The 25,460-nt window shown below is 39.2% G+C and overlaps 1 protein-coding gene across 8 annotated transcripts in view; it reads right to left on the reverse strand.

Moving 5' to 3' along the window:
- ALG9 (ALG9 alpha-1,2-mannosyltransferase) overlaps positions 1 to 25,460 on the reverse strand; it is a 137,131-nt gene that overhangs the window by 17,854 nt on the left and 93,817 nt on the right. For all 8 annotated transcript variants that reach the window (XM_045839511.1, XM_045839544.1, XM_045839521.1 and 5 more), the window contains one exon: positions 14,111 to 14,241. In XM_045839511.1, the coding sequence (XP_045695467.1) occupies positions 14,111 to 14,241 (131 nt within the window). The remainder of the gene's footprint in view (positions 1 to 14,110; positions 14,242 to 25,460) is intronic.

Consider the following 25,460-nt stretch of genomic DNA (forward strand, 5'->3'; position numbering starts at 1 on the left):
CAAAAACCACATGATCATATCAATAGATGCTGAAAAAGCATTTGATAAAGTATAGTACCCATTTATGATAAAAACACTCAGCACAGTGGGAATAGAGGGAGCATACCTCAACATAAAAAATGGCCATATACAAGAAGCCTATGGCCAACATCATACTCAACAGGCAAAAACTAAAAGCTTTCCTCCTAAGATCAGGCACAGGACAAGGGTCTCCACTTTTACCACTTCCATTCAACATAGTATTGGAAATTCTAGCCACAGTGATCAGACAAGAAAAAGAAATACAAGGCATCCAAATTGGAAAGGAGGAAGTAAAGCTGTCACTGTTTGCAGATGACATAATAGTGTAAATAGAAAACCCTATACACTCTACCAAAAAACTACTTAACCGAATAAATGAATTTGGCAAAAAGGTGGGATACAAAGTTAATGTTCAGAAAATGAAAGCATTTTTGTACACCAACAATGAAACATCAGAAACAGAAATTAGGGGAAAAATCCCATTACTATAGCAACAAGAAAAATAAAATTCTTAGGAATAAACAACCAAGGAGATAAAAGACCTGCATTCAGAAAACTACACAACATTGAAGAAACAAATTAAGGAAGACACAAATACATGGAAGCACATACTGTGTTCATGGATTGGAAGAATTAACATCATTAAAATGTTCACACTTCCCAAAGTAATCTATATATTCAACACAATCCTATCAAAATAGCAATGACATATTTCACAGATATAGAACAAATACTTGAAAAATTTATATGTAACCATAAACAACCCAGGATAGCCTCAGCAATTTTGAGAAAGAAGAACAAAGTAGGAGGGGTCACCATACCCAATATCAAACTATATTGCAAGGCCACGGTAATCAAAACGGTCTAGTACTGGCAAAAGAACAGACACATAGACCAATGGAACAGAACAGAGAGCCCAGAAATAAACCTGTGTCTCAATATGGTCAGTTACTATTTGACAAAGGGGGCCAGAACATAAAATGGAGTAAAAATAGCCTCTTCAATAAATGCGTTGGGAGATCTGGACAAGTACATGCAAAAAAATAAAAGTAGACCACCAACTTACACCATATGCCAAAATAAACAAAAGACTTAAATATAAGTCCTGATACCATAAAGTCCTAGAGGAAAACATAGGCAGGAAAATTTCAGATATCCCATGCAGCAATATTTTTATAGATACATCCCCTAGGGTAAGGGATATAAAGGAAAGAATAAACAAATGGGACTTCATCAAACTAAAAACCTTCTGCACAGCTAAAGAAAACATCAACAAAATAGAAAGGGAACCGACCATATGGGAAAACGTATTTGCCAACAATACCTTGGACAAGGGTTTGATCTCCAAAATATATAAAGAACTCACAACTCCACACCAAGAAGACACACAATCCAATTAAGAAATGGGCAAAGGACCTGAACAGACACTTCTTCAAGGAGGACATACAGAGTTCATAGACACATGAAAAAACGTTCAGCCTCACTAGCCATTAGAGAGATGCGAAATAAACCACAAAGAGATACCACTTCACACTGGTCAGAATGGCCATCATTAATAAATCAACAAACAACAACTGCTGGTGAGACTGTGGAAAAAAGGTAACTCTAGTACACTGTTGGTAGGAATGCAGACTGGTACAGCCACTGTGGAAAACAGTATGGAATTTCTTCAAAAACCCAATGATTGAACAGCCTTTTGATCCAGCAATCCCACTTCTGGGACTGACTATACCCTAAGAATCCTAAACCACCAATTAAAAGGAATCTATGTACCCTAATGTACATAGCAGTGATATTTACAATAGCCAAGTTCTGAAAACAGCCTAAGTACCCATCAGTAAATGAGTGGATCAAAAAACTATGGTACATTTACACAATGGAATACTACACTGCAGAAAGAAAGAAGGAGCTCCTACCCTTCACAATAGCATGGATGGAACTGGAGAACATTATGCTAAGTGAAATAAGCCAGGTGGTGAAAGACAAATACCATATGATCTCACCTATAAGTGGAATCTAACCAACAAAAGAAACAAGCGAGCAAAATAGAACCAGAGAGTTGGAAATAAAGAACAAATTGACAATGAGCAGAGGGGAGAAGGGAAGGGAATAATGAGGGAAAGAAGGGGAGGAGGCTATCGCATGAACACAAATAGAGGACTTATGGGCATGGGCAATGGAGGGATTGACTGTGGGAGTGAAGGATTGGGGTGGGGAGAGCAATGAGGAAAAAGGCAGGACAACTGTAACTAAACAACAACAACAAAGACAACCTCCTTTCCTCTGAAACAGCTAGAATAGTTAGGCCTGCAGCCCCACCCGATCTAGGATTTAAGACGTGAGTGACCATTACATGCCAATGGTACCATTATTTCTCTCAGTTATATAAATTGCTAAAATATAAAAACTATTGTTTCAAGAACAAAGAGGAAATGTAACAGTGCTAGTGAATAACACCAAGGTCCCTAGTGCATTTCATGCACCATCTTAGAACGAGAGCTGTGAGGCATGCGGCTCCTGATGGTACAGTCTCACTTCACAGGTCCAAGTGAGAACCATGACGACGTCATGGTGCAGACAGTTACACACAGCTGTGGCAAACTAGGCTGCAGGATCCAGCTATTTTTGCAGTTAGATCAATATATACCATGAAATACTGAGAAAGAGAAACGTAAAGAAAATCAGTATAATTTTGGAACACTAGGCAATCCACTAATTAATTGAAATGCCTGATATTTACGTAATGCTTTAAAATGGAAAAACTTTCATATTTCTGCTCTCATCTAATCCTTACAACATTCCCATAGAATAGGAAAAGTTATTTCTAGTTTACTGATATAGAAATTTAGGAATCAGAGATGAACAACCAGCAAGTAGGCAAGATAAAATGTGTATGTCTTCTGACTCCATGATCTGTCCACTACACTTTACACACCTTCAAGGGAACTGCCCCTTTTCAGTTCTTAAACCAACTGATTTAGTTCTTTCTCGGCATATGATTGTGAAAAGAATGCTGATTTATGGAAAATGAAAATCCTTTGAAGACATTCTCCAGTAACCTCCTTCCCTCCACCTACAACAGAGGTGTGCTCAGTGGGCAAACAGGAAGTGAAGCAGCAGCAGGGACCAGTAAGAGAAATAGGATGAACAATGACAGAAACTAAGAGTCTGGTCTCTCCAGGATCAGCCCACCTAGAGTAAGCAATCCATAACAATGACTAGTATCACACTTGAAATATAGCACAGGAAAAATTAAAAAGCTTGACCAAGGTTACTGGGGAGAGTCAAGGGCTTCCAGGACCTAAAATTTGTCCTGATTGTTCTCTAAAACCATGTGACTCCTGAGTCTATCTTTCCCTTTGCAGTTGAGTTCACTCCCTCATTCCCTTTCATCTAGTTGACCAGAATAGCTTCCAAACTTGTTTCTATGCCTCCAACCCTCCCCATTTTCAGTCTACCTCCCACACCATCACCAATGCAATCTTCAGATGACATTTCCTATAGAAATCTTCCTTGATTCCTCTCACCCAAGGGTGTTTGGAATTAACCCCTCCTGCCTATGCTCCAATAGCACTTGCACTTCTCTGAACTATGGTATCTCTCCCCACATATACTGTAAACTCCCCAAGGCAGTGGTCTTGTCTGCATCCAGTTTAGAGTCTTAGAGATAGATGTTGAATAAATGCTTATCAAATTGATCTAGTTATACTTTATATCTGTCCTTAAAATCTAGCTTCTTAGGGAAGCAGGATGTTCAGTGTGGAAGAACAAAGAGCATATCTGAGAAAGGCTCTCACGTTTCAGTCTCCCAGTGTGTCACCTGAGTCCACTGGCTAAGCAGAATGCTGAGCATAGAGGGGCCTGGAGGAGCGATACTCAACCACTTCACTTGTGTGAGGGTACGATCATCTCCAGTCACTCTGCTCACTACAAGGAAGGGGGTAAGGCGACTAGCACCTCCTGGTCGTCCCTCAAAATATTGCAAGTTTTCCAGTGAAAAGTGCATAAACATCATGTTTCTTCACCTTGTCCCAAGGGCTCTCAGTTTATGTGTACCAGCTGCTGTGCAAGCATGCTACCAAAAGGGGAAATGGAAAGGTGTGGAACCCTTCTCATTTCTGCCCTTCAAAACCAAAAGGAAAATAAAAGTTCACCTCAAAAATACTCCCTTGCCCCAGAAAATATTCACCTGTTCTGATTCACTAGTGTAGCTATAAATAGCTGGAAAGGAGAAAAGCAACCACATTAGCTCCAAGTGACTCAAGTTGAGTAAGACTCAAGTGAGTTCTTGATTCTGTCCTCCAATTATACTCTATTTCTCAAGTTCCTTTTGTCTCATACTCTCTGCAATTATTTCACACCTTCTCTCTCCTCAAATGGTCAACACCTCATCCTCTAGTCTCACTTTTCATCTAATAACCCTACTTCCTTCTTCACTGAGAAAAGTGAGGCCATCAGAAGAGAACTTGCAGATGTCTATCATCATACCTACCTGCTTGCTTGTTACTATTATGCTCTGTCAAGTAGCTATGTGTGGCTATTTAAATTGAGATTAAATAAAACTAAATATTCAGTTCCTCCATGTTACTGGTCACTTTTCAAATGTGTCATAGCTACATATGGCTTGTGGCCCCTATCCTGGACAGGGCAGATATAGAACATCTCCATCACTGCAGACAGTTCTACTGGACAATGCTGTTCAGAGATGACCTATCTGTATGTGTATCTAAAACATATCCTGTACTTAAAGATTTTAATTATTTTCTTTATCTTTTTCTTTAAATTAAATTTGGCATTTCTTTTTTTCTTTTTAGATTTTATTTATTTATTTTTAGAGAGGGAAGGGAGGGAGAAAGAGAGAGCGATAAACATCAATGTGAGGTTGCTGGGGGCTGTGGCCTGCAATCCAGGCATGTACCCTGACTGGGAATCGAACCTGTGATGCTTTGGTTCCCAGCCTGCACTCAATCCACTGAGCTATGCCAGCCAGGGCAGATTTTATTTATTTTCAAAGAGAGGAGACAAGAGGGAGAAAGAGAGGGAGAGAAACATCAATATGAGAGAAACATTGATCACTTGCCTCTTGCGTGCCCCCAACTAGGGATCTGGCCCACAACCCAGACATATACCCTGACTGGGGATCGAACCTGTGGCCTTTCTCTTTGTGGGGCAATGCTCAACCAACTGAGCCATGCCAATGAGAGCTAAACAAATGTTTTTTGAGGACAAAAATCTCTCTCTCTCTTTTCTTAAATCGTTGTTCAAGTACAGTTATCTCCATTACTCACCCTCCCCATGACTCCCCCGACCCCAGCCATCCCCACCTCCCACCCTTGATCCTCCTGCTCTTTGGCTTTGTCCATATGTTCTTTATACATGTTCCTTGATGGCCCTTTCCCCTTTTACTCCCCATGATCCACTCCTACCTCTCCTCTGGTTACTTTGCTCTTAATTTCAATGTCTCTCATTATATTTTGCTTGCTTCTTTGTTTAGTTGATTAGGTTCCAATTATAGGTGAGATCATATGATATTTGTCTTTTACCACCTGGCTTTTTTATTTTATTTTAATCATTGTTCAATTACAGTTTTCTCCTTTTTACTCCCAATACAGCTCCCCCTCCCACCCCTCCCCACTCCCTCCCATTACCACCCTCCCCTTAGTTTATGACCATGTGTCCTTTAAGTTTGTTCCTGTGAACCCTTCCCACTGTCCCCTGAAATTCCCTCTACTCTCTTCTGTGGGCACTGTCAGCCTGACCTCTATTTCAATATCTTTGGTTATATTTTGCTTGTTTCTTTGTTTTGTTGCTTAGGATCCTGTTAAAGGTGAGATCATATGGTATTTGTCTTTCACTGCCTGGCTTGTTTCGCTTAGCATGTTTTCCAGCTCCATCCAAGCTGTTGCAAAGGGTAGGAGCTCCTTCTTTCTTTCTGCTGCATAGAATTCCATTGTGTAAATGTACCATAGTTTTTTGATCCATTCATTCACTGATGGGCATCTTGGTTGCTTCCAGCATCTAGCTATTGCAAATTGTGCTGCTATGAACATTGGGATGCATAGGTTCTTTTGAATTGGTGTTTTAGTATTCTTAGGATAGTGTCCCAGCAGTGGAATTGCAGGGTCAAAAGGCAGATCTATTTTTAGTTTTCTGAGGAAGTTCCATACTGCTTTCCATAGTGGTTGTACCAGTCTGCATTCCCACCAACAGTGCACTAGGGATCCCTTTTCTCCACAACCTCTCCAACACTTGTTGTTTGTTGCTTTGTTTATGATGGCCATTCTGTCTGGTGTGAAGTGGTATCTCATTGTGGTTTTAATTTGCATCTCTCTGATAGCTAGCGATATTGAACATCGTTTCATGTGTTTTTGGATTTTCTGTATGTCCTCCTTGGAGAAGTGTCTGTTCAAGTCCTTTGCCCACTTTTTAATTGGATTCCTTCTCTTAGAGTGCAGTCTTGTAAGTTCTTTATATATTTTGGAGATTAAACCCTTGTCTGAGGTATCATTGGCAAATATGTTTTCCCATACAGTTGGTTCTCTTATAATTTTGATACTGTTTTCTTTAGCTGTGCAGAAGCTTTTAATTTTGATGAGGTCCCATTTGTTTATCCTTTCCTTTATGTCCCTTGCTCTAGGGGACAAGTCAGTAAAACAGTTTCTGTGTGAAATATCTGAGATTTTCCTACCTACGTTATCCTCTAGGACTTTAATAGTGTCACATTTTATATTTAAGTCTTTTATCCACCTTGCATTTATTTTTGTATATAGTGTAAGTTGGTGCTCCAGTTTCATTTTTTTGCACGTGGCTGTCCAGTTCTCCCAAGACCATTTGTTGAAGAGGCTATTTTTACTCCATTTTATGTTGCTGCCTCCTTTGTCAAATATTAATTGACCATAGAGACTTCGGCTTATTTCTGGGCTCTCTGTTCTGTTCCATTGGTCTATGTGCCTGTTTTTATGCCAGTACCAGGCTGTTTTGATTACAGTGGCCTTGTAGTATAGTTTAGTGTCGGGTATTGTGATCCCTCCTACTTTACTTTTCTTTCTCAAAGTTGCAGCAGCTATTTGGGGTCGTTTATAATTCCATATAAGTTTTTGAAGTGTTTGTTCTATGTCTGTGAAATATGCCATTGGTACTTTAATAGGAATTGCATTGAATGTGTAAATTGCTTTGGGTAGGGTGGACATTTTGATGATATTAACTCTTCCAGTCCATGAACACGGTATATGTTTCCATTTGTTTGTGTCTTCCTTGATTTCTTTCCTCAGTGTTATATAGTTTTCTGAATACAGGTCTTTTACCTCTTTGGTTAGGTTTATTCCTAGATATTTTATTTTTCTTTTTGCTGTTTCAAATGGAATTTTTTCCTTGATCTCTGCTTCTGCTGTTTCATTGTTGGTGTACAGAAATGCCTTTGATTTCTGGATATTGACTTTGTATCCCACTGTTTTGCCAAATTCATTTATTACGTCAAGCAGTTTTTTGGTAGAGTCTATAGGATTTTCTATGTATACTATCATGTCATCTGCAAACAGTGACAGTTTTGTTTCCTCCCTTCCAATTTGGATGCCTTTTATTTCTTTTTCTTGTCTGATTGCTGTGGGTAAAACTTCCAGTACTATATTGAATAGAAGTGGTGAAAGTGGACAGCCTTGTCTTGTTCCTGATCTTAGTGGAAAAGATTTTAATTTTTGCCCATTGAGTATGATGTTGGCTGTAGGTCTCTCATATAAGGCCTTTATTATGTTGAGGAATGCTCCCTCTATTCCCACTTTGCCGAGTGTTTTTATCATGAATGGGTGCTGTACCTTATCAAATGCTTTTTCTGCATCAATTGATATCATCATGTGGTTTTTGTCTTTGCTTTTGTTTATGTGATGTATTACATTTACTGATTTGCGAATATTGAACCATCCTTGCATCCCTGGAACAAATCCAACTTGGTCATGGTGTATGATCGTTTTAATGTATTGTTGGATGCGGTTTGCCAGTATTTTACTGAGGATTTTAGCGTCAATGTTCATCAGTGATATTGGCCTGAAGTTTTCTTTCTTTCTTGTGTCTTTATCTGGTTTTGGAATTAGGATGATGTTGGCCTCATAAAAAGAGTTTGGGAGACTCCCATCTTTTTGGATTTTTTGGAATACTCTGTGAAGGATAGGGGTTAGCTCTTCCTTAAATGCTTTGTAGAATTCTCCTGTGAAACCATCTGGTCCAGGGCTTTTATGTGTTGGGAATTTTTTGATTACTGCTTCAATTTCTTTTGTTGTTATTGGTCTGTTCAGGCTTTCTGCTTCTTTTTCATCGAGTTTTGGAAGATTATATTTTTCTAGAAATTTGTCCATTTCACCTAAGTTTTCAAATTTCTTGGCATACAGTTTTTTGTAGTAATTTTTTACACTCCTTTGTATTTCTGTGGTATCTGTTGTAATCTCTCCTCTTTCATTTCTGATTGTGTTTATTTGGGTCTTCTCTCTTTTTTTCTTGATGAGTCTGCTTAAAGGCTTGTCGATTTTGTTTCTTTTCAAAGAACCAGCTCTTGGATTCATTGATCCTTAGAATTGTGCTTTTAGTCTCTATGTCATTGAATTCTGCTCTGATCTTGGTTATTTCCTCCCTTCTGCTTGCTCTGGGCTGCCTTTGTTGTTGTTCCTTGAGTTCTTGTAGACGTAGGGTTAGGTTGTTTGTTTGGAATGTTTCTAACTTTTTTAGGTGGGCCTGTATCACTATGAACTTCCCTCTCAGGACTGCCTTGGCTGTGTCCCATAAGTTTTGGGTTGTTGTGAGTTTGTTTTCATTTGTTTCCAGAAACCTTTTGATTTCTTCCCTAATATCATTCTTCACCCATTCATTGTTTAATAGCATGCTATTTAATCTCCATGATTTTGAGTGTTTTGGGTTTTTTTCTTTGGGATTGGTTTCTAACTTCAGTCCCTGTGGTCTGAGAAAATGGTTGGTATGATTTCAATTTTCTTGAAATTCTTGAGGTTTGTTTTGTGTCCTATCATGTGGTCTATCTTTGAGAATATTCTGTTACATTTGAAAAGAATGTATATATAGCTTCTTTTGGATGGAGGGCTCTGTATATATCAGTAAGTCCATTTCATCAAGGGTATTTTTCAATGCCACAATATCTTTGTTAATATTTTGTTTAGAAGATCTGTCCATTTTTGATAGTGGGGTGTTAAAATCCCCCACTATAATTGTGTTGCTGTCCACATGTTTCTTGAAGTCCTCTAAGATTTTCTTTATGTATTTCGGTGCTCCTATGTTGGGTGCATATATATTTACAATATTTATTTCTTCTTGATGGATTCTTCCCTTGAGTATTATGAAGTGACCTTCTGGGTCTCTCTTTATGGACCTTTTTTGGAAGTCTATTTTGTCTGATATGAGTATTGCTAACCCGGCTTTTTTCCCCTGTCCATTTGCTTGAAAGATTTGTTTCCAGCCCTTCACTTTCAGCCTGTGTAGGTCTTTTATCCTGAGGTGGGTCTCTTGTAGACAGCAGATATGTGGGTCATGTTTTCTTTTCCATTCAGCTATTCTATGTCTTTTGATTGGAGCATTTAATCCATTTACATTTGAGGGTATTATTGATAGGTACTTATTCATTGTCTTTTATGTACATGTGTTCCTCTCTCTCTCTCTCTTTTCCTTCCCTTCCTTAAAGCAGTCCCTTAGGTTCTCTTGCAGAGCTGGTTTGGTCAAGGTGTATCCTTTTAGACAGCTTTTGTCTGGGACGCTTCTTATTTGGCCTTCTATCTTGATTGAGAGCCTTGCTGGATATAGTAGCCTTGGTTGCAGACCTCTGGTTCTCATTACCTGGAGTATTTCTTGTCATTCTCTTCTGGCTTGAAGTGTTTCCATTGAGAAGTCAGCTGCTAGCCTTATTGGGGATCCCTTGTATGTTACTTCCTTTTTCTCCCTTGCTGCCTTTAAGATTCTCTCTTTGTCTTGAAATTTTGCCATTTTAATTATGATGTGTCTTGAGGTGGGCCTCTTTGGGTTCCTCTTGATTGGGACTCTCTGTGTTTCCTGGATTTGTGTGACTTTTTCTCTCATCAAATTAGGGAAGTTCTCTTCATTACTTGTTCAACTAGGTTTTAGATCCCTTGCTCTTCTTCTTCTCCTTCTGCTATCCCTATTATACGGATATTATTACATTTCATATTGTCTTGCATTTCTCTTAATCCCTCGTCATTCTTTCTGAGCCTCTTTTCCTTTTCTTGCTCTTTCTGGATGTTGTTTTCTACTTTGTCCTCCAGCTCGCTAATCCGATCTTCTGCTTCATTGATCCTGCTTTTCATTCCTTCTACAGTGTTCTTCAGTTCAGAAATTGTATTCTTCATTTCCTCTTGACCTTTGTTGAGAGTTTCTATTTCCTTTTTCATGTTTATATAGTTTGCAGCGAGGTTGATGTAGTTTCCCTCTAATTTCTGAAAGCTCATTGTGAGTTCATTGAACTTCCTGGTAATCATTGTTTTAAACTCACTATCAGATAGTTGAGTTGCCTCTATTTCATTTATAATTTTTCCTGAGGCTTCCTTGTTTCCCTTCAATTGAGGGTTGTTTCTTTGTTTTCTCATTGTTCATGAGTTTCTTCGTTTTTCTTCTTGTTTCTTAAATTGATCTGTTCTGATTCCCTGAAATTATGGTGTGAACTTCTGTGGTAGAATATTTGTGAGATTCAGTGGTGCAATCTCCTTCGTGTATCCTAGTGTTCACAGCTTCCCCCTACTCTTTTTTTGTGATGAGTTGGAGGAGTAAAGTGAAATGGTTTAAGACAGCAATACAATCTACTATGATATTTCCATTAGCAGCCAGTAGAGGAGGGATGGGTTATCCTTTTGCTCCTAATAGTGTTAACCGTGATCCTCCACCCCAGTATCCACGTTTTAGAAAGGATGGAAAGAGGGTAAGACTCTTACTGGGGACGAGAGGATTGTTAGTTGTATCTAGAAGGTGTGAGGCTGTGGGAGGTCAGATTCTAAGGTAAGATTGGAGTAAAGATTAGTATATAGGAGTAGTGTGTAAAAGAATAGAGACAACCCCCACAAGAGTATAGTTCAGAAAATTGCAAGGTGGGCTGAGATCAGGTAGGGGTATTGAGTAGTACTTACAATTGTATGAACTAGGTCTTATTAACAGTAATAGTATAGTGACAGTCTCTTGGCAGAATTGATGAGATCTAGATAACAAGAATAAAGAGTATAGAACCTTGAGAGGTGTACTAATGGAACACAGATGAAGAATAGTAAATTATCAACACATTGTGACTGAGATATCAGGGGGAACCTATCAAATGACAGTATAACCAGCCAAGCAAAGAAGATTATACAGAAAGAAAAAGAATACCAAAATACTATTAAAATAAAAAATGTCGGAAAAGTGAGAAAAATATAATACAAATTTACAGTAACTTGCAAGATTGAAATAAAGAAAGGAAAGAAAAGCAGAAGATGTAGTGCAGGAGAGATAAATTTGGAGTGGAAAGAATAATATTAGGATGAATGGAAGAGAAACATAAGGGATTGCGAGGTATAAAAATAATAGGAATTGAAAAATAAAATGTCACATAAAACACAAGATAAAATCAATCAACCAACAACAGCCACAAAAACCAAACCAAACCAAGCCAAACCAAACAAAACAAAATAAGAAAAACCTCTTGTTGGTTTCTAACTGGCCAGACCAGTTTTCCTGATCTTGCTGGCTTCAGCTGGCTGAGGGACCTTTGAAATGCTTCTCTCTCTTCCAGTCAGATCTCAGCAAGACTGTCAGGTACCCTGGGTGCTCCCAAGCATACTCGCTCTCTAGAGCTCACTGCCGCGTTCTTCCAGGACTCCGGGGTCCTACAGGGTTCCAGCTCTATGATCTCAGAAGGCACCTGAGATATTTTGGGATTCACTGTGCCCTCCCTGGGAATCGTAAAAGTGTGTGCCCCTCCACCAAACTTTTGAGATTCGGGCTCTAGGATCACCCTAAACGCCACGCCGCGGCTCTTCCGAGTTCACAGCGAGCGCAAGACAGGCTCCCTGATGGAGTGCGCGACCCTTCTGGGTTCACAGCACGCGTGTGAGTCAGGCCTCCCGATGGAGTGCGCGACCCTCCCGAGTTCACAGGGAGGGCAGGTCAGCCTTCCCGATGGAGTGCGCGACACCCGCCCCCCCCCCCCCCCCCCACCGAGTTCACAACGAGCGCGGGTCAGGCTTCTCAATGGAGTGCGCGAGCCCCCTGGGTTCACAGCGCGCGAGTCAGGCCTCCAGATGGGGCTCGAGTGGAGTCCTTCCCAGCTCTTTGTTTTCCACCGATCCGCACCCCAACCGGGCCAGGGGTGTTGGTGCCTTTCCCGACCAGGGGCAGTCGTGTTGGCTGGGGGCCCTCACTACTCCCAGGTCTCTGGATGGGTGTTCATAGTCCATGGGCGATTTTTTCCCAGTCCAACCGGCCAATCTGTTCCTTCAAGGAACACGTTCTCCCCTGGAGTTGCTCAATCCCCGTATTTGGTGGAGGGAGCAGCAACTCCCCTCTCCTGGGAGCCCTGAGGCAGATCCTGGAGCACAGGGCCTGGGGACTGCACACCCCCAGACCCTGCGCTGATCCCCGGGTCCCTTTTGTCCCGAAGTAGTCTCCCTACCGTCTGGTTTTCCAGTGATCACAATAATCCCCGATGTCCTGCTTTCAAAAGTGATTCAGTAACCCAGTCCACTTGCTCTGCCTCTCCACCGATCCGTGAGTTTCCCTCCTCTTCACAGAAACCGAGAAAAATGCTGCCTAGAGCAAAGCTGCCATCTTCCTTCTCCCACCTGGCTTATTTCACTTAGCATAACGCTCTCCAGTTCCATTCATGTTGTCGTAATGGCTAGAAACTCCTTTCTGTTGTGTAGTATTCCATTGTATAAATGTACCATAGTTTTTGGATCCCTTGAATTACTGTTGGACACTTAGGTTGCTTCCAACACTTGGCTATTGTAAATTTGACCTGGCAAATCCTGCTAGGATTATGCCCTAAGGATAAAAATCTTTTGAAGGAATCAATTCCCTGTACCCACCACCAGCTATGGCCCTATTTCTTTGTTTCCCTTTATAGCAAAACTTTCTAAACGACCTATGTGGTTTTGCCTTCTTCAATTCTTGTCCTTGTGTTTGTGCTTTGACCTCTCTAATTTCTCAAGTCCTCCTGCCCCACTACTCCACCAAAATTGCTTTTATCAGCTGCCAAATCCAATGAACAGTAGTTATTTTTCACTGTACTTGATTTATCAGTAGCTTCTGATAATCTTCTCCTCCAAAAACATTTTCTTCCCTGTTTTTAAGTCCTAGACCTGCCTCTTAAGACCCGCTCCTCTACCTTTTGCTCTCTGACCTCTTGGATCCTGGGCACTGCCCACCAGGCCCCACCAAACCTCCTTAACTTCAACTGTCTGTTTATCTGGACCTCTGCCCAGACAACCTGACTCTTTCAGCTCACTCCCCACCACCCCCTGCTCCCACCATTACTCCTTCATCTGACTGCCCTCTCATCGTTAATTCTGAGACTTTTCTGAAGAGCCAGCAAGCACTGGTCTATTTAGTCTCTCTATGTAAGATCTAGTAAAGCCTATCCCATCCCTGACTAAATCTTGTGACTAAAAACAATGGGTATGAATTTCTAGCTCCTTAAATGACATAGTCAATCTTCCTGTGTTAGAATACCCTTAGATAAAATTAAGCTAAAGTTGTTGTCAAAAAGAATCAATGTCAAACACTTATTTGTATTTTTTTCAATTGATCTACCTGTTTTACTTAGATTTTTTTATTTGGATTATACCAGAATATACTCTGTATTAATAATACAGAAGAATAATACTCTGTATTATAATAATACAGAATATACTCTGTATTATTCTGGTGCCTAAAAAAAGAAAGCACTCTTTTAGATTTCTCAGGAAACTGGACAAGGATAGATGTGCTTTGATCCAAATGAAAATAAAATAAAATGATGGCTACTAGTGTCAGCTTGGGACTAGAAGTTTTTCGATCCTAGTTTCTAATTTCCATCCTTACTAATCATTGTACATCTCTTAGGATTAAGGACACATACCTGGAAGCATCAAGGAATGGTCTGTAGGCCAAGCTGATCCATTCTTCTCTATTGGATGCATATTTTGGCTCCCGGGGTGTTTCTCTCATGATGTCCAAATCCACTAAATAATGGCATTTACTGATGTCGATCTGAAATGAAGAAAAGCCAACTCTTCATCAGAAATTACAAAGGTCCTTTCAGGGTAAGGAACATCAATTGTAATTCTAAGCATTCCCATAGGGTTTAGAAGCACAAGCCTACAAGTCCTCAGAAGATGTTACCTATGCTCTCTGCACTCAGATAAGAGTGTTGTGTATTGGGTTATTATTTTGGCTCCTAGGAGTAATGAATGTAAGCATTGTGAGTTCTGACTCTAGTTTGGGTATTAAGTCCTTCTAGCCATACAGTTATTTCTGAAACTAGCATAAGCCTACAACTTATTTTAAAAAAAACCAACACAAAAAACATCTTATTCTACTCACAATTGTTCCCTTCCAATGATCACTTCTTATTCCAGAGATTGAAAGGGCATGACACACACACGTGCTAACGTGTGAGGAAACCCTGTCTCTGCCGACAGAGCTATGTGAGGTTACCTTACACCTCAACTAATGCTACAACAATATCATGCATATCGTCTCCTTCAAAAATTCTACAGAACTGACAGAGACATGGGAACCATTTCTGCAGCAAAAGATCAATAAAACTGAGATACCAGAACTGAAGAGTGGAGGAAAATTATGAAAACTATATAGTAACTATAAGCAAAACAACAGTCATTCATGTGCTCACAACATGGATACTGATGTCGATCTGTAATGAAGAAAAGCCAACTCTTCACACGACAGTATCACATATTAGTATGCTCATAGGAGAATACTAATATATTTCATTTAAAATCACTTTGGTACTGTACTTATAACAAAATTAACTCAATGAAACATTCTATAAAGTTGTAGAATCCTTCTGCAGTTAAATAGTTCATTTCAAACAATAATTATATTCTTTTCCCTCGTCTTGAAGCCATCAGAATATTTAATAGCTGCAGAGAAAATTTGTAAACCTTTTTAATTTTAAATAAAGTTTTAACTTTTAAAAAATAAAAAATAAAGATGACATACAAGTTTCTATGAGGTTAAATAAAACTCAAGGATGGAAAATATCACTGTGATATTATGATTTATAATAAATATATATTTTGGTTCATAGTTCCTGGCTCACAGCTTTCAAAACCATTGTTATTTCCTAACTGATAAGAGCAATGGAAGCATCTTTTGTTATAATATTAGGTCTCTTGTCGTTGGTACCTGAAATGCCTTCAAACTCATAAAAGTGAAAGGGGTACCTCATTATTCATAATAAGCCCCTTCCAACCACAACTGATTTTATGATTTTATGTTAATAGGGTGACTTCTGGAAAGCACCTAAAAATTGGGGAGGAGGACTGGTCACCAGATGAACTAATTATGTGATTAGAGCGTTGGAAGTTTTAGTCCCACCACTGTCCTCTGGGAGGAGAGAGGAATTAGACTCTGAGTTCAATCACCAATGGTCAATGATTTAATTAATCATGCTTATGTGATGAAGCATCTATAAAAATTCCAAAGGACAGGTTCAGATAGCTTCTGGTTTGGTGAATACATGAAGATTCAGAGAGAATGGTGTGCTGGGAGAGGGCATGAAAGATCTGTACCCTTTCTCTATACCTTGCCCTATGTACCTCTTCCATCTGGCTGTTCTAGAGTTATATCCTTTTATAATAAACTGGTAACCTACTAAGTAAAATGTTTCTGAGTTCCATGAACTGCTTTAGTAAATTAATCAAACCCAAGGAGGGGGTTATGGGAACCTCTAATTTACAGCTTTGTAGGTCAGGGGTGTCAAACCCATTTTCACCGGGGGCACATCAGCCTCACAATTCCCTTCAAAGGACAGAATGTCAAGTCCTTAACAGTTAAGGAGTTGTGACATTTATACAGTCCTAAAATTATTTTGATTATTATGTCTATTACCAGGCATTGGTGTTCTTAGGTTCCCCAAAACAGAAATCGAGAGGAAACCCCAGAGAAGTTTCCAGCCAGATTTTATTAAGCTTATGCTCGAGCACAAGGGAGACAGCATAAAGGAAGGAAGGTCCTCTGAATTGGCTCTGGGGTTGGCTCTGTTTGGCTGCTTTTATAAGCTGAGGACAAAGCAGGCTTGCTCGAAAAGGTGAGCTGGTGAGCTTTTTGAAAAAAAGTGGGCTTTCAGAATTTTTCATTTCAGGGTCAGGTGACTTCCTTTTCCAGATGTGTTGCCTGATAAACTATGTTTGTACACCTGCCGGATTGCTCATTACTGCCACCCTAAGGTCATATTCAACTGCACATGCTGGTCAGTAGGATGAGCAGGAAGCTAGAAGGGAGATAAAATCAGCTACCTCTGCATTTCTGAGTAGGGAGTGCAGAGGTGATGACATTTTTGCCTGTGCTCCTTCAGGCTACCTGGTCTTAACTTGGCTTTGTGGCCACCTGGTATTTTCAAATCCCGGACTCAAGTTCCTATGCTACCTCAGGTCCTCCCTTAACACTGTTGTTAGGTTCTGTGACTTTAAATGAAACAATGTATCAGGAACCAATTTTACCACAGGCTAATTGATATAAACATGAGTTAAATTCCTATAGCATTTCACCAATGTTATAATGAAACAATGTTGAAAAAAAATTATTCAAGGATCTACTGTATTATTTAAAAAGTTATCATAGCAAGGCCTAAAAGGGACTATTAATCCCTGTATTATAAATGAAAAAAAAAAAAAGCCAAGACTCAGACTAATTAACTTCATTTTTTGCAAGATACATATACTAAATCCCTATAATGTATTAGGCATTAAGTTAGAACTAATAATATAGATCAAACACATAAGACACAGTTCTTGCCCTAAAAGGATTTAAAGTACTAACTAAAATCACACATGGCAAAGCCATGTTTGCACCAAGGTCAGAATGACTTCAAAAGTCATATATCAAGACTGCAAAAAATGACTGAATCATAAGCAAAGTGCTCTCAGGAGCTCATCTAACTTGTTTATTAAAAATTAAAATAAAAAAAGAATCCTCCCTCATCCTGGCTGGAGTGGCTTGGTTGGTTGGAGTGTCATCCCATGTACAGAAAGGTCACAGATTTGATTCCTGGTCCGGGTGCATGCCTGGGTTGTGGGTATATTCCTCTGTTGGGGCACATAGGGGAGGCAACTGATCAGTGTTTCTGTCTTACATCAATGTCTCTCCCCACCCTCCTTAAAATCAATAAATGTATCTTTGGGTAAGGATTAAAAAAAAGAGAAGAGTCCTCAAAGAAGGTCAGGTTTCACTATTTGAGGCTTCTGATCAAAATGGCAGTATAGGTAAACACAGTAATTGGAACCTCCCACAACCACCTCAAAATTACAACTAAACTACAGAACAATCATCACTGAGAAATGCCTTAAATCTAGCTAAACAGAAGTCCTAGTAACTAAGGATATAAAGAAGAAGCCACATCAAGATTAGGAGGGGCAGAGACATGGAAAGGGCTGGTCCCACATCCATGGGTGGTGGTGAAATAGGGAGGGATATTTTGGCTATGGAGATCCCTCCTGAGGAGCAAAGAGTCTCAGCCCCACAGCAGAACCCTCAGCCCAGGATTCCAGGGCCAGGAAGAGAAGTCTCCATAATTTTTGGATGTGAAAACCAGTGGGGATTATGGCTGAGTGAGACGGAGGCTCCTGGGATCCCTGTGCACAGACATACTCATTCTGAGCTTTAGCACTGGCGCAGCAGCTTGAAAGGCATCTGGGACACATGGGAAGGAATTGAATTGTCAGGCTTCAGGAGGAGGGCTGGAGGGGCAGCTGTCTCCCAGACAGAAGCATTGATAGAGGCCATTGTTCCTCTTCTTAGACCCTCCCTCAAATGAGTGGGCAGGTGGGTAGCAAATCTAAGTCTCCATCTACCTAGCTTATACTATTCATCCCACCCTGGAAATTCCCTGAGGCCCTATCTGACCCAATTTGCAGGCCCATACAAACCTGTTCCAATGGCTATTCCATACTAATGGCCTCTCTTGGCGCATGATGCTGACTTTCCTAAAATGTTTCAAACAAGTAGCATCTGGCCTCTGTGTACCATGTACCCTTCGATAAGTGGCCCCAGGTCCAGCACTAACAGCAGCCAACCTTGGTTTACAGATTGGCCTACACTGTGCGCCTCCAAGCCCAACATATGCAACAGCCAGCTACAAATTGCTTTGTACCTCATACCAGGTGGCCCCGGGCAGGGCACAGATGGCAGTTAACATTGGCCTGCACCTCCCAATAGACCCCAGAGTCACTGCACCCCGTTGGTAGATTCAAACCACACTGAAGCACCACAGAACCACATCCATCATCAACACACTCAAGGGGTGAACTGGCAGGTACCTGAGCCCTGCTGAAGTGAGCTCTGCTCTGTGAGGTTGGCCCCAGAACAGCAGATCCTGCACACAACCAGTCCTTGCATCCAACTGGCCTGGTCAATCCCTCCTATCAATGTGCCAATAGCAATCAAAGCTCAACTACAACAAAAAGGTGCAGACAGTCCACACAGGGGCACACCTGGAGCACCCAGCTTGGGTGACTAGGTAGGCTAAGCCACTGGGCCCTATAGGACACCTACTACATAAGTCTACTCTACCAAGACTGAGAGGTGTAGCAGCTTTACTGAACACATTGAAACAAAAAAAGGAACTCAGTCAAAAGGAAAAGACAAAGAAACATGTCTCAAATAAAAGAACAAAACAAAACTCCAGGAAAAGAACTAAACAAAATGGAGACAAGCAATCTACCAGATGTAAAGTTCAAAACACTGGTTAGAGGAAGAGTAGATGAACTTGGTGAGAATTTCAACAAAGAGACAGGAAACATAAAAGTAAAGATAGAAAACATAAAAAAGGACCAATCAGAAATAAAGGATACATTAAATAAAATGGAGAATATATTAAAGGTAACTAACTGGAGTAGATGAAGCAGAGGATCAAATCAGCAATTAGGAAAATAAGAAAGACAAACATACCCAATCAGAACAGAAAAAGGAAAAAGAATTTAAAAAAATGAGGATAGGACAAGGAGCCTCTGAGACAACTTTAGCATACCAACATTCGAATCTTGGGTATTCCAGAAGAAGAGAAAGAGCAAAGAAATTGAAAACCTATTTGAAAAAAATAATGATGGAAAATTTCCCTAACCTAGTGAAGAAAATAAATGACAAGTCCAAGAAGCGCAGAGTCTCAAACAAAGTGAACCTAAAGAGGCCCACACCAAGACACACTACAAGAAATGTTAAAGGGTCTTCTCTAAGAAGAAGAAAAAATGATAAAAATATGAATTAAAAAATAAATATACATCTGTGAACAATTATTTTAAATGCAAATGTATTAAATGCTCCAATTAAAAGATATATGGAAAGCCCTGGCTGGCCTAGCTCAGTGGATTGAGTGCGGGCTGTGAACCAAAGTGTTGCAGGTTTGATTCCCAGTCAGGGTACATGCCTGGGTTGCAGGCCATGACCCCCAGCAACTGCACATTGATGTTTCTCTCTCTCTTTCTCCCTCTCCTCCCTCTCTAAAAATAAATAAATAAAATCTTAAAAAAAAAAGACATATGGTGGCTAACCTTTACAAATGCTATCTATAAGAGACTCACTCCAAGATCCAAGATGGTGGCAAAGTAGGTAGAAGCTACACTAACATCCTCCCAGGACCAAACTAGAATTACAGCTAAGCTATAGAAAAATCATCCTGAATAACCATTTGAACAGTAGCTGGAGAGAAGCTGGAGAGAAACCAAGGACTTACAGAAGAAACTACATCATGACAACAAGACTGCCACTTTTCCTGGGCTCTGGCACAGCCAAGTGAGGACAGTCTGGGGTTAATGGCTCTGAGGAAAGAGCTGAAGGGCCAGCTGCCAGGATCTCTGTGTTGAGTCATTACTCATACTGCAGAAGCCATTTTTCTCAGGCAGAGCACAACTGCCCAAACAGCATCAGCTGGGCAGGAGGGGGTGAGGCGAGTAAATGACCCACTCGCAAGAATCCCTGTCACCCTACCCTATGGAGCTTAAGCCTGGCTGCTGAGAAGTAGAGCTGGAGGCACAATGATTAAGCCTAACAGAAATCCTGCACGCAGTGGTGGAACTCTGACTTTAGCTGACCCTCCATAGGCCTGGTGCTGGTAAAAGATAGCCTTGGTGCACAGCTTGGTCCTTTCTGCACCCACCCAGGACCAGCAGAGAGAGACACAAGCTGTGGATTACTGACAGCTACAAACAGGTTGTCCGGGGCCAGTCACAGTCAGCATCTGGCAGGTCTGCACCACAGTCTTTGCAGATCTGTGTAATCCATAAAAACAAACACAAAGAGATCCAAAATAAGAAGACAAAGAAACAGACCCCAAATAAAAGAATTCTCCAGAAAAAAAGCTAAATGAAATGGAGCCAAGCAATTTATTAGATACTGAGTTTAAAGTAATTATTATAAGGATGCTCAACAGCATGAAAAAAGACACAGAAACCATAAAAAGGAACAAGTCAAAAATAAAGAATGCAATATCTGAAATAAAGAATATCCTGAAAGGAATAAACAGGTTAGATGAAACAGAAGATTGAATCAGTGATTTGGAAGCAAGGTAGAAAAAAACATCCAAGCAGAGCAGAAAAAAGAAAAAAAGACCCCGGCTGGTGTGGCTCAATGGATTGAGTGTTGGACTGTGAACCAAAGGGCCGTTGGTTCAATTCTCAGGGCCGCACATGCTTGGGTTGCAGGCCAGGTCCCCAGTAGGGGCATGCGAGAGACAACCACACATTGATGTTTCTCTCCCTCTCTTTCTCCCTTCCTTCCCCTCTCTCTAAAAATAAATAAAATCTGTTTAATAAAAAAAGAAAACAAAAGAATTTTAAAAATTAGGTGAGTTAAAGAAACCTTAGAGACATGAAGCATAACAACATCCACATCATGGGGATACCAGAAAAAGAAGAGAGTGAGCAAGGGATTGAGAATATATTTGAAGAAACAATGACTGAAAACTTCCCTAACCTGGTGAAGGAAAAAGACACACAGTTCAGAAAGCACAAAGAGGCCAAATAAGATGAACCCAAAGAGGCCCACACCAATACACATCATAATAAAAATGCCAAAGCTTAAAGACAGGGAGAGAATCTTAAAAGCCACAAGAGAAAAGCAGTTAGTTACCTACAACTGAGCTCCCGTAAGACTGTCATCTGAATTCTCAACAGAAGCATTTCAGGCCAGAAGAAAATTGGCATGAAATATTCAAGGTGATGAAAAGCAAGGACCTACAACCAAGGCTCCATTACCCAGAAAGGCTATCATCTAAAATTAAAGGAGAAATAAAGAGCTTTCCAGACAAGAAAAAGCTAAAGGAGTTTTTACCACCAAAACAGTATTGCAAGAAACATTAAGGGCCTCCAAAAAGAAAGAGGAGGAGGAGTCAGAGGAGGAAAAGAAGAAAAAGGAAAAGAAAAAGATGAAGGGGAAGAGTGAGGAGGGGAAGGAGGTAAAGGAGGGGGATGAAGAGGATGTGAAGAAGGAGGAGGAGGAGAAATAGAAGCAGAAGAAAAAAACAAAGGGAAATAATAAAAATAAAGTGTCAATAAACATGCATCTATCAATAATCACGTTAAATGTAAATGTCTTAAATGCTCCAATCAAATGGCATAAAGTAGTTAAATGAATAAGAAAACAAGACCCACATATATGCTATCTCCAAGAGATCCACCTCAAAATGAAAGATACATACAGACTAAAAGCAAAGGTATAGAAAAAGATATTTCATGATGACATAAATGAAAAAAATGGGACAGCAATACTTATATATGACAAAATAGACTTTAAAACCAAGGCTATAGTAAGAGACAAAGAAGGACACTACATAATGATAAAGGGAACAATCCAACAAGAGGATATAACCCTGGTAAACATTTATGTACCCAACATAGGAGCACCTAATTATACAGAGCAAATTTTGATGGACATAAAGGGAGAGATTGACAGAAACACAGTCACAGTAGAGGATTTTAACACCCCATTAGATTTCAATGGATAGATCTAGGCAGAAATCAACAAGAGACAGTGGCCTTAAAGGACACACTCCTAGATGAAATGGATTTAACTGATATATTTAGAGCATTCACACAAAAGCAGCAGAATATACACTGTTTAAAAAAATTTTTTATTCATTTATTTTTAGAGAGAGGAGTAGGGAGGAATAAACAGAGGGAGAGAAACATTGATTTGCTGGCCCTTGCACAAGCCCAACTAGAGACCTGGAGCAACCAGGCTATGCCCTGACTAGGAATTGAACCAGTAACCTTTTGGTTCACATGCTGGCTCTCAATCTACTGAGCCAAACCTGTCAGAGCAGAATATATATTCTTTTCATGCACACATGGATCATTTTCCAGGATAGACCACATGTTAGGACACAAAGCTAGTCTGAAAAAATTTAAGACTGAAATCATGTCAAGCATCTTTACTGTCTATAATCCTATGAAACTAGAAATCAATCACAAGAAGAAACTGAAAAATACACAAAGACATAGAAGCTAAATAACATGTTATTAAGCAATGAATGGGTCAACAATGGGATCAAGGAAGAAATCAAAAGATACCTTGAAACAAATGAAAATGAGAACACAACAACCTAAAATCTATGGGACACAGGGAAGCAGTCCTAAGAGGGAAATTCATAGCATTACAGGCCTTTCTCAAGAAACAATAAAAGGCACAAATAAACAATCTAACTTTACACTTAAATGAATAATAAACACAGCCCAATGTGAGTAGCAGGAAGGAAATAATAAAGATTTTAGTAGAAATAAATGAAATAGAGTCTAAAAACAAACAAACAAAAGATCAATGATCCAAAAGCTAATTCTTTGAAAGGTTAAACAAGATGGACAAACCTTTAACCAGACTCATCAAGAAAAAAAGAGAGAGGCCCCTCATAAATAAAATCAGAAATGAAAGAGAAGTAACAACTGACACAAAATACAAAGGATTGTAAGAAAATATTATAAACAACTATATCCCAACAAATTGGATAATCTGCAAAAAATGGATAAATTCCTAGAAACATACAATCTTTCAAAACTAAATCAGGAAGAATCATAGAATGTGAATAAACAGATTACACCTAGTGAACTTGAAGCAGTAACCAACAAACAAAAGCACCGGACTGGGTGGCTTCACAGGCAAATTTCACCAAACATTCCAAGAAGAACTCATACCTCTCCTTGTCAAAATATGCCTAGCTCATTTTACATGGCCAGCATCATCCTAGTTCTAAAACCAGATCAAGACATTACAAAGTAAGAAAATTATAGGCCTATATCCCTCTTGAACATAGATATTAAAATCCTCAACAATATTTTAGCAAACTGAATACAGAATACATCAAAAAGATCATACACTGTTGTCAAGTGGGATTATTCTGGGGATGCAAGGTTGGTACAACATTTGCAAATCAATAAATGTGATATACCATATAAACAAAATGAAAGATAAAAGCCACATGTTTATATTAATAGATGCAGAAAAAGCATAGGATAAAATCCAGCACCCATTTATGATAAAAACTCTCAGCAAAGTGGGAATAGACAGAACGCAGCTAAACTTCACAAAGGCCATATATGGCAAATCCACTGCCAGCATCATACTCAATGGGCAAAAAACTGCAAACGTTCTCCTTAAGATCAGGAACAGACATGGATGTCCACTTTCAACTCTCTTATCCTACCCACAGCAATCAGACAAGAAGAAATAAAAGGCATCCATATTGGAAAAGAAGAAGTAAAACTGGCATTATTTGCAGATGACATGATACTGTACACAGGAAACCCTAGAGATTCCAAGAAACTACTAGAACTGAAAAATGAATTCAGTAAAGTAGCAGGATAGAAAATTAATATCCAGAAATCAGTTGCATTTTTATATGCCAATAAAGAACTATCAAAAGGGAAATTAACAAAATAATCCCAGTCACAGTTGCTTCAAAAAGAACACAATACCTAGGAATAAATTTAACCAAGGACGTAAAACACCTGTACTCAGAAAATGAAAACACATAGAAAGAAATTAAAGAAGATACAAATAAGTGGAAGCACATACTGTGTTCACGGGTAGAAAGTATTAACATCATTAAAATATATATACTACCCAAAGCAATCTATAGATTCAAAGCAATTCCTATCAAAATTCCAATGACATATTTCACAATACTAGAACAAATATTTCAAAAATGTATATGGAATCACGAAAAGACCCAAATAGCACCAGCATTCCTTAGAAAGAAGAACAAAGTTGGAGGAGTCATACTACCTAATATCAAACTATAAGGCCACAGTATTCAAAACAGCAAGGTGTTGGCATAAAAACAGACATATATATCAATAGAACAGAATTAGTGACCCCAGAAATAAATCCATGCCTTTGTAATCAACTAATATTTGACAGAGGAAGCAAGCACATACAATGCGCTAAAGATAGTTTATTCAATAAATGATGTTGGGAAAATTGCACAGATGCATACAGAAAAATGAAACTAGACCATGTTCTTATGCCACACACAAGAATAAATTAAAAATGGATTAAAGACTTAAATGTTAGTTTGGAAACCATAAAGATCCTAGAAGAAAGCATAGACAGTAAAATTTCAGATATTGTTCAGTAAACACATAGAAATATTTTTTCTGATATACGTCCTCAGGCAAGGGAAACAAAAAAAAAATAAACAAATGAGACTATATCAAACTAAAAAGTTTTTGTACAGGAAAGGAAACCATCAATAAAATAAAAAGACAACCCACAGAATAGAACATATTCACTGATATATCTGATAAGGTATATGTAATACAATACAATGAAAATAAACTATTTTTAAAATGTAAAAACAATTTTAAAAAAAGATACTTCAGACTGAAAGTAAAGGAATAGAAAAACTATTTCTTGAAAATGGAAAAAAAAAAGAAAAAAACCAAAACCCTGCTGAGGTAGCAATACTTACACCAAGACAAAACAGACTTTAAAACAAAGACTATAATAAGAGACCCAGTAATTCCACTTCTGGGTATTTATCTGAAGAAACCCCAAACACTAAAGTATAAAGACATATACACCCATATATTTATTGCAGCATTATATACAATAGCCAAGATATGGGAGCAACGTAAGTGTTCATCAATAGCTGAATGGTTAAAGAAGAAACGTTGCATATATACAAAGGGATATGATTCAGCCATAAAAAAGAATGAAATCTTGCCATCTGCAACAACATGAATGAACCTAGAGTGTATTGT

Source organism: Phyllostomus hastatus, unplaced genomic scaffold, assembly GCF_019186645.2.
Source record: "Phyllostomus hastatus isolate PE091 unplaced genomic scaffold, TTU_PhHast_1.1 phas_contig_113, whole genome shotgun sequence".
NCBI classification, from domain to species: domain Eukaryota; kingdom Metazoa; phylum Chordata; class Mammalia; order Chiroptera; family Phyllostomidae; genus Phyllostomus; species Phyllostomus hastatus.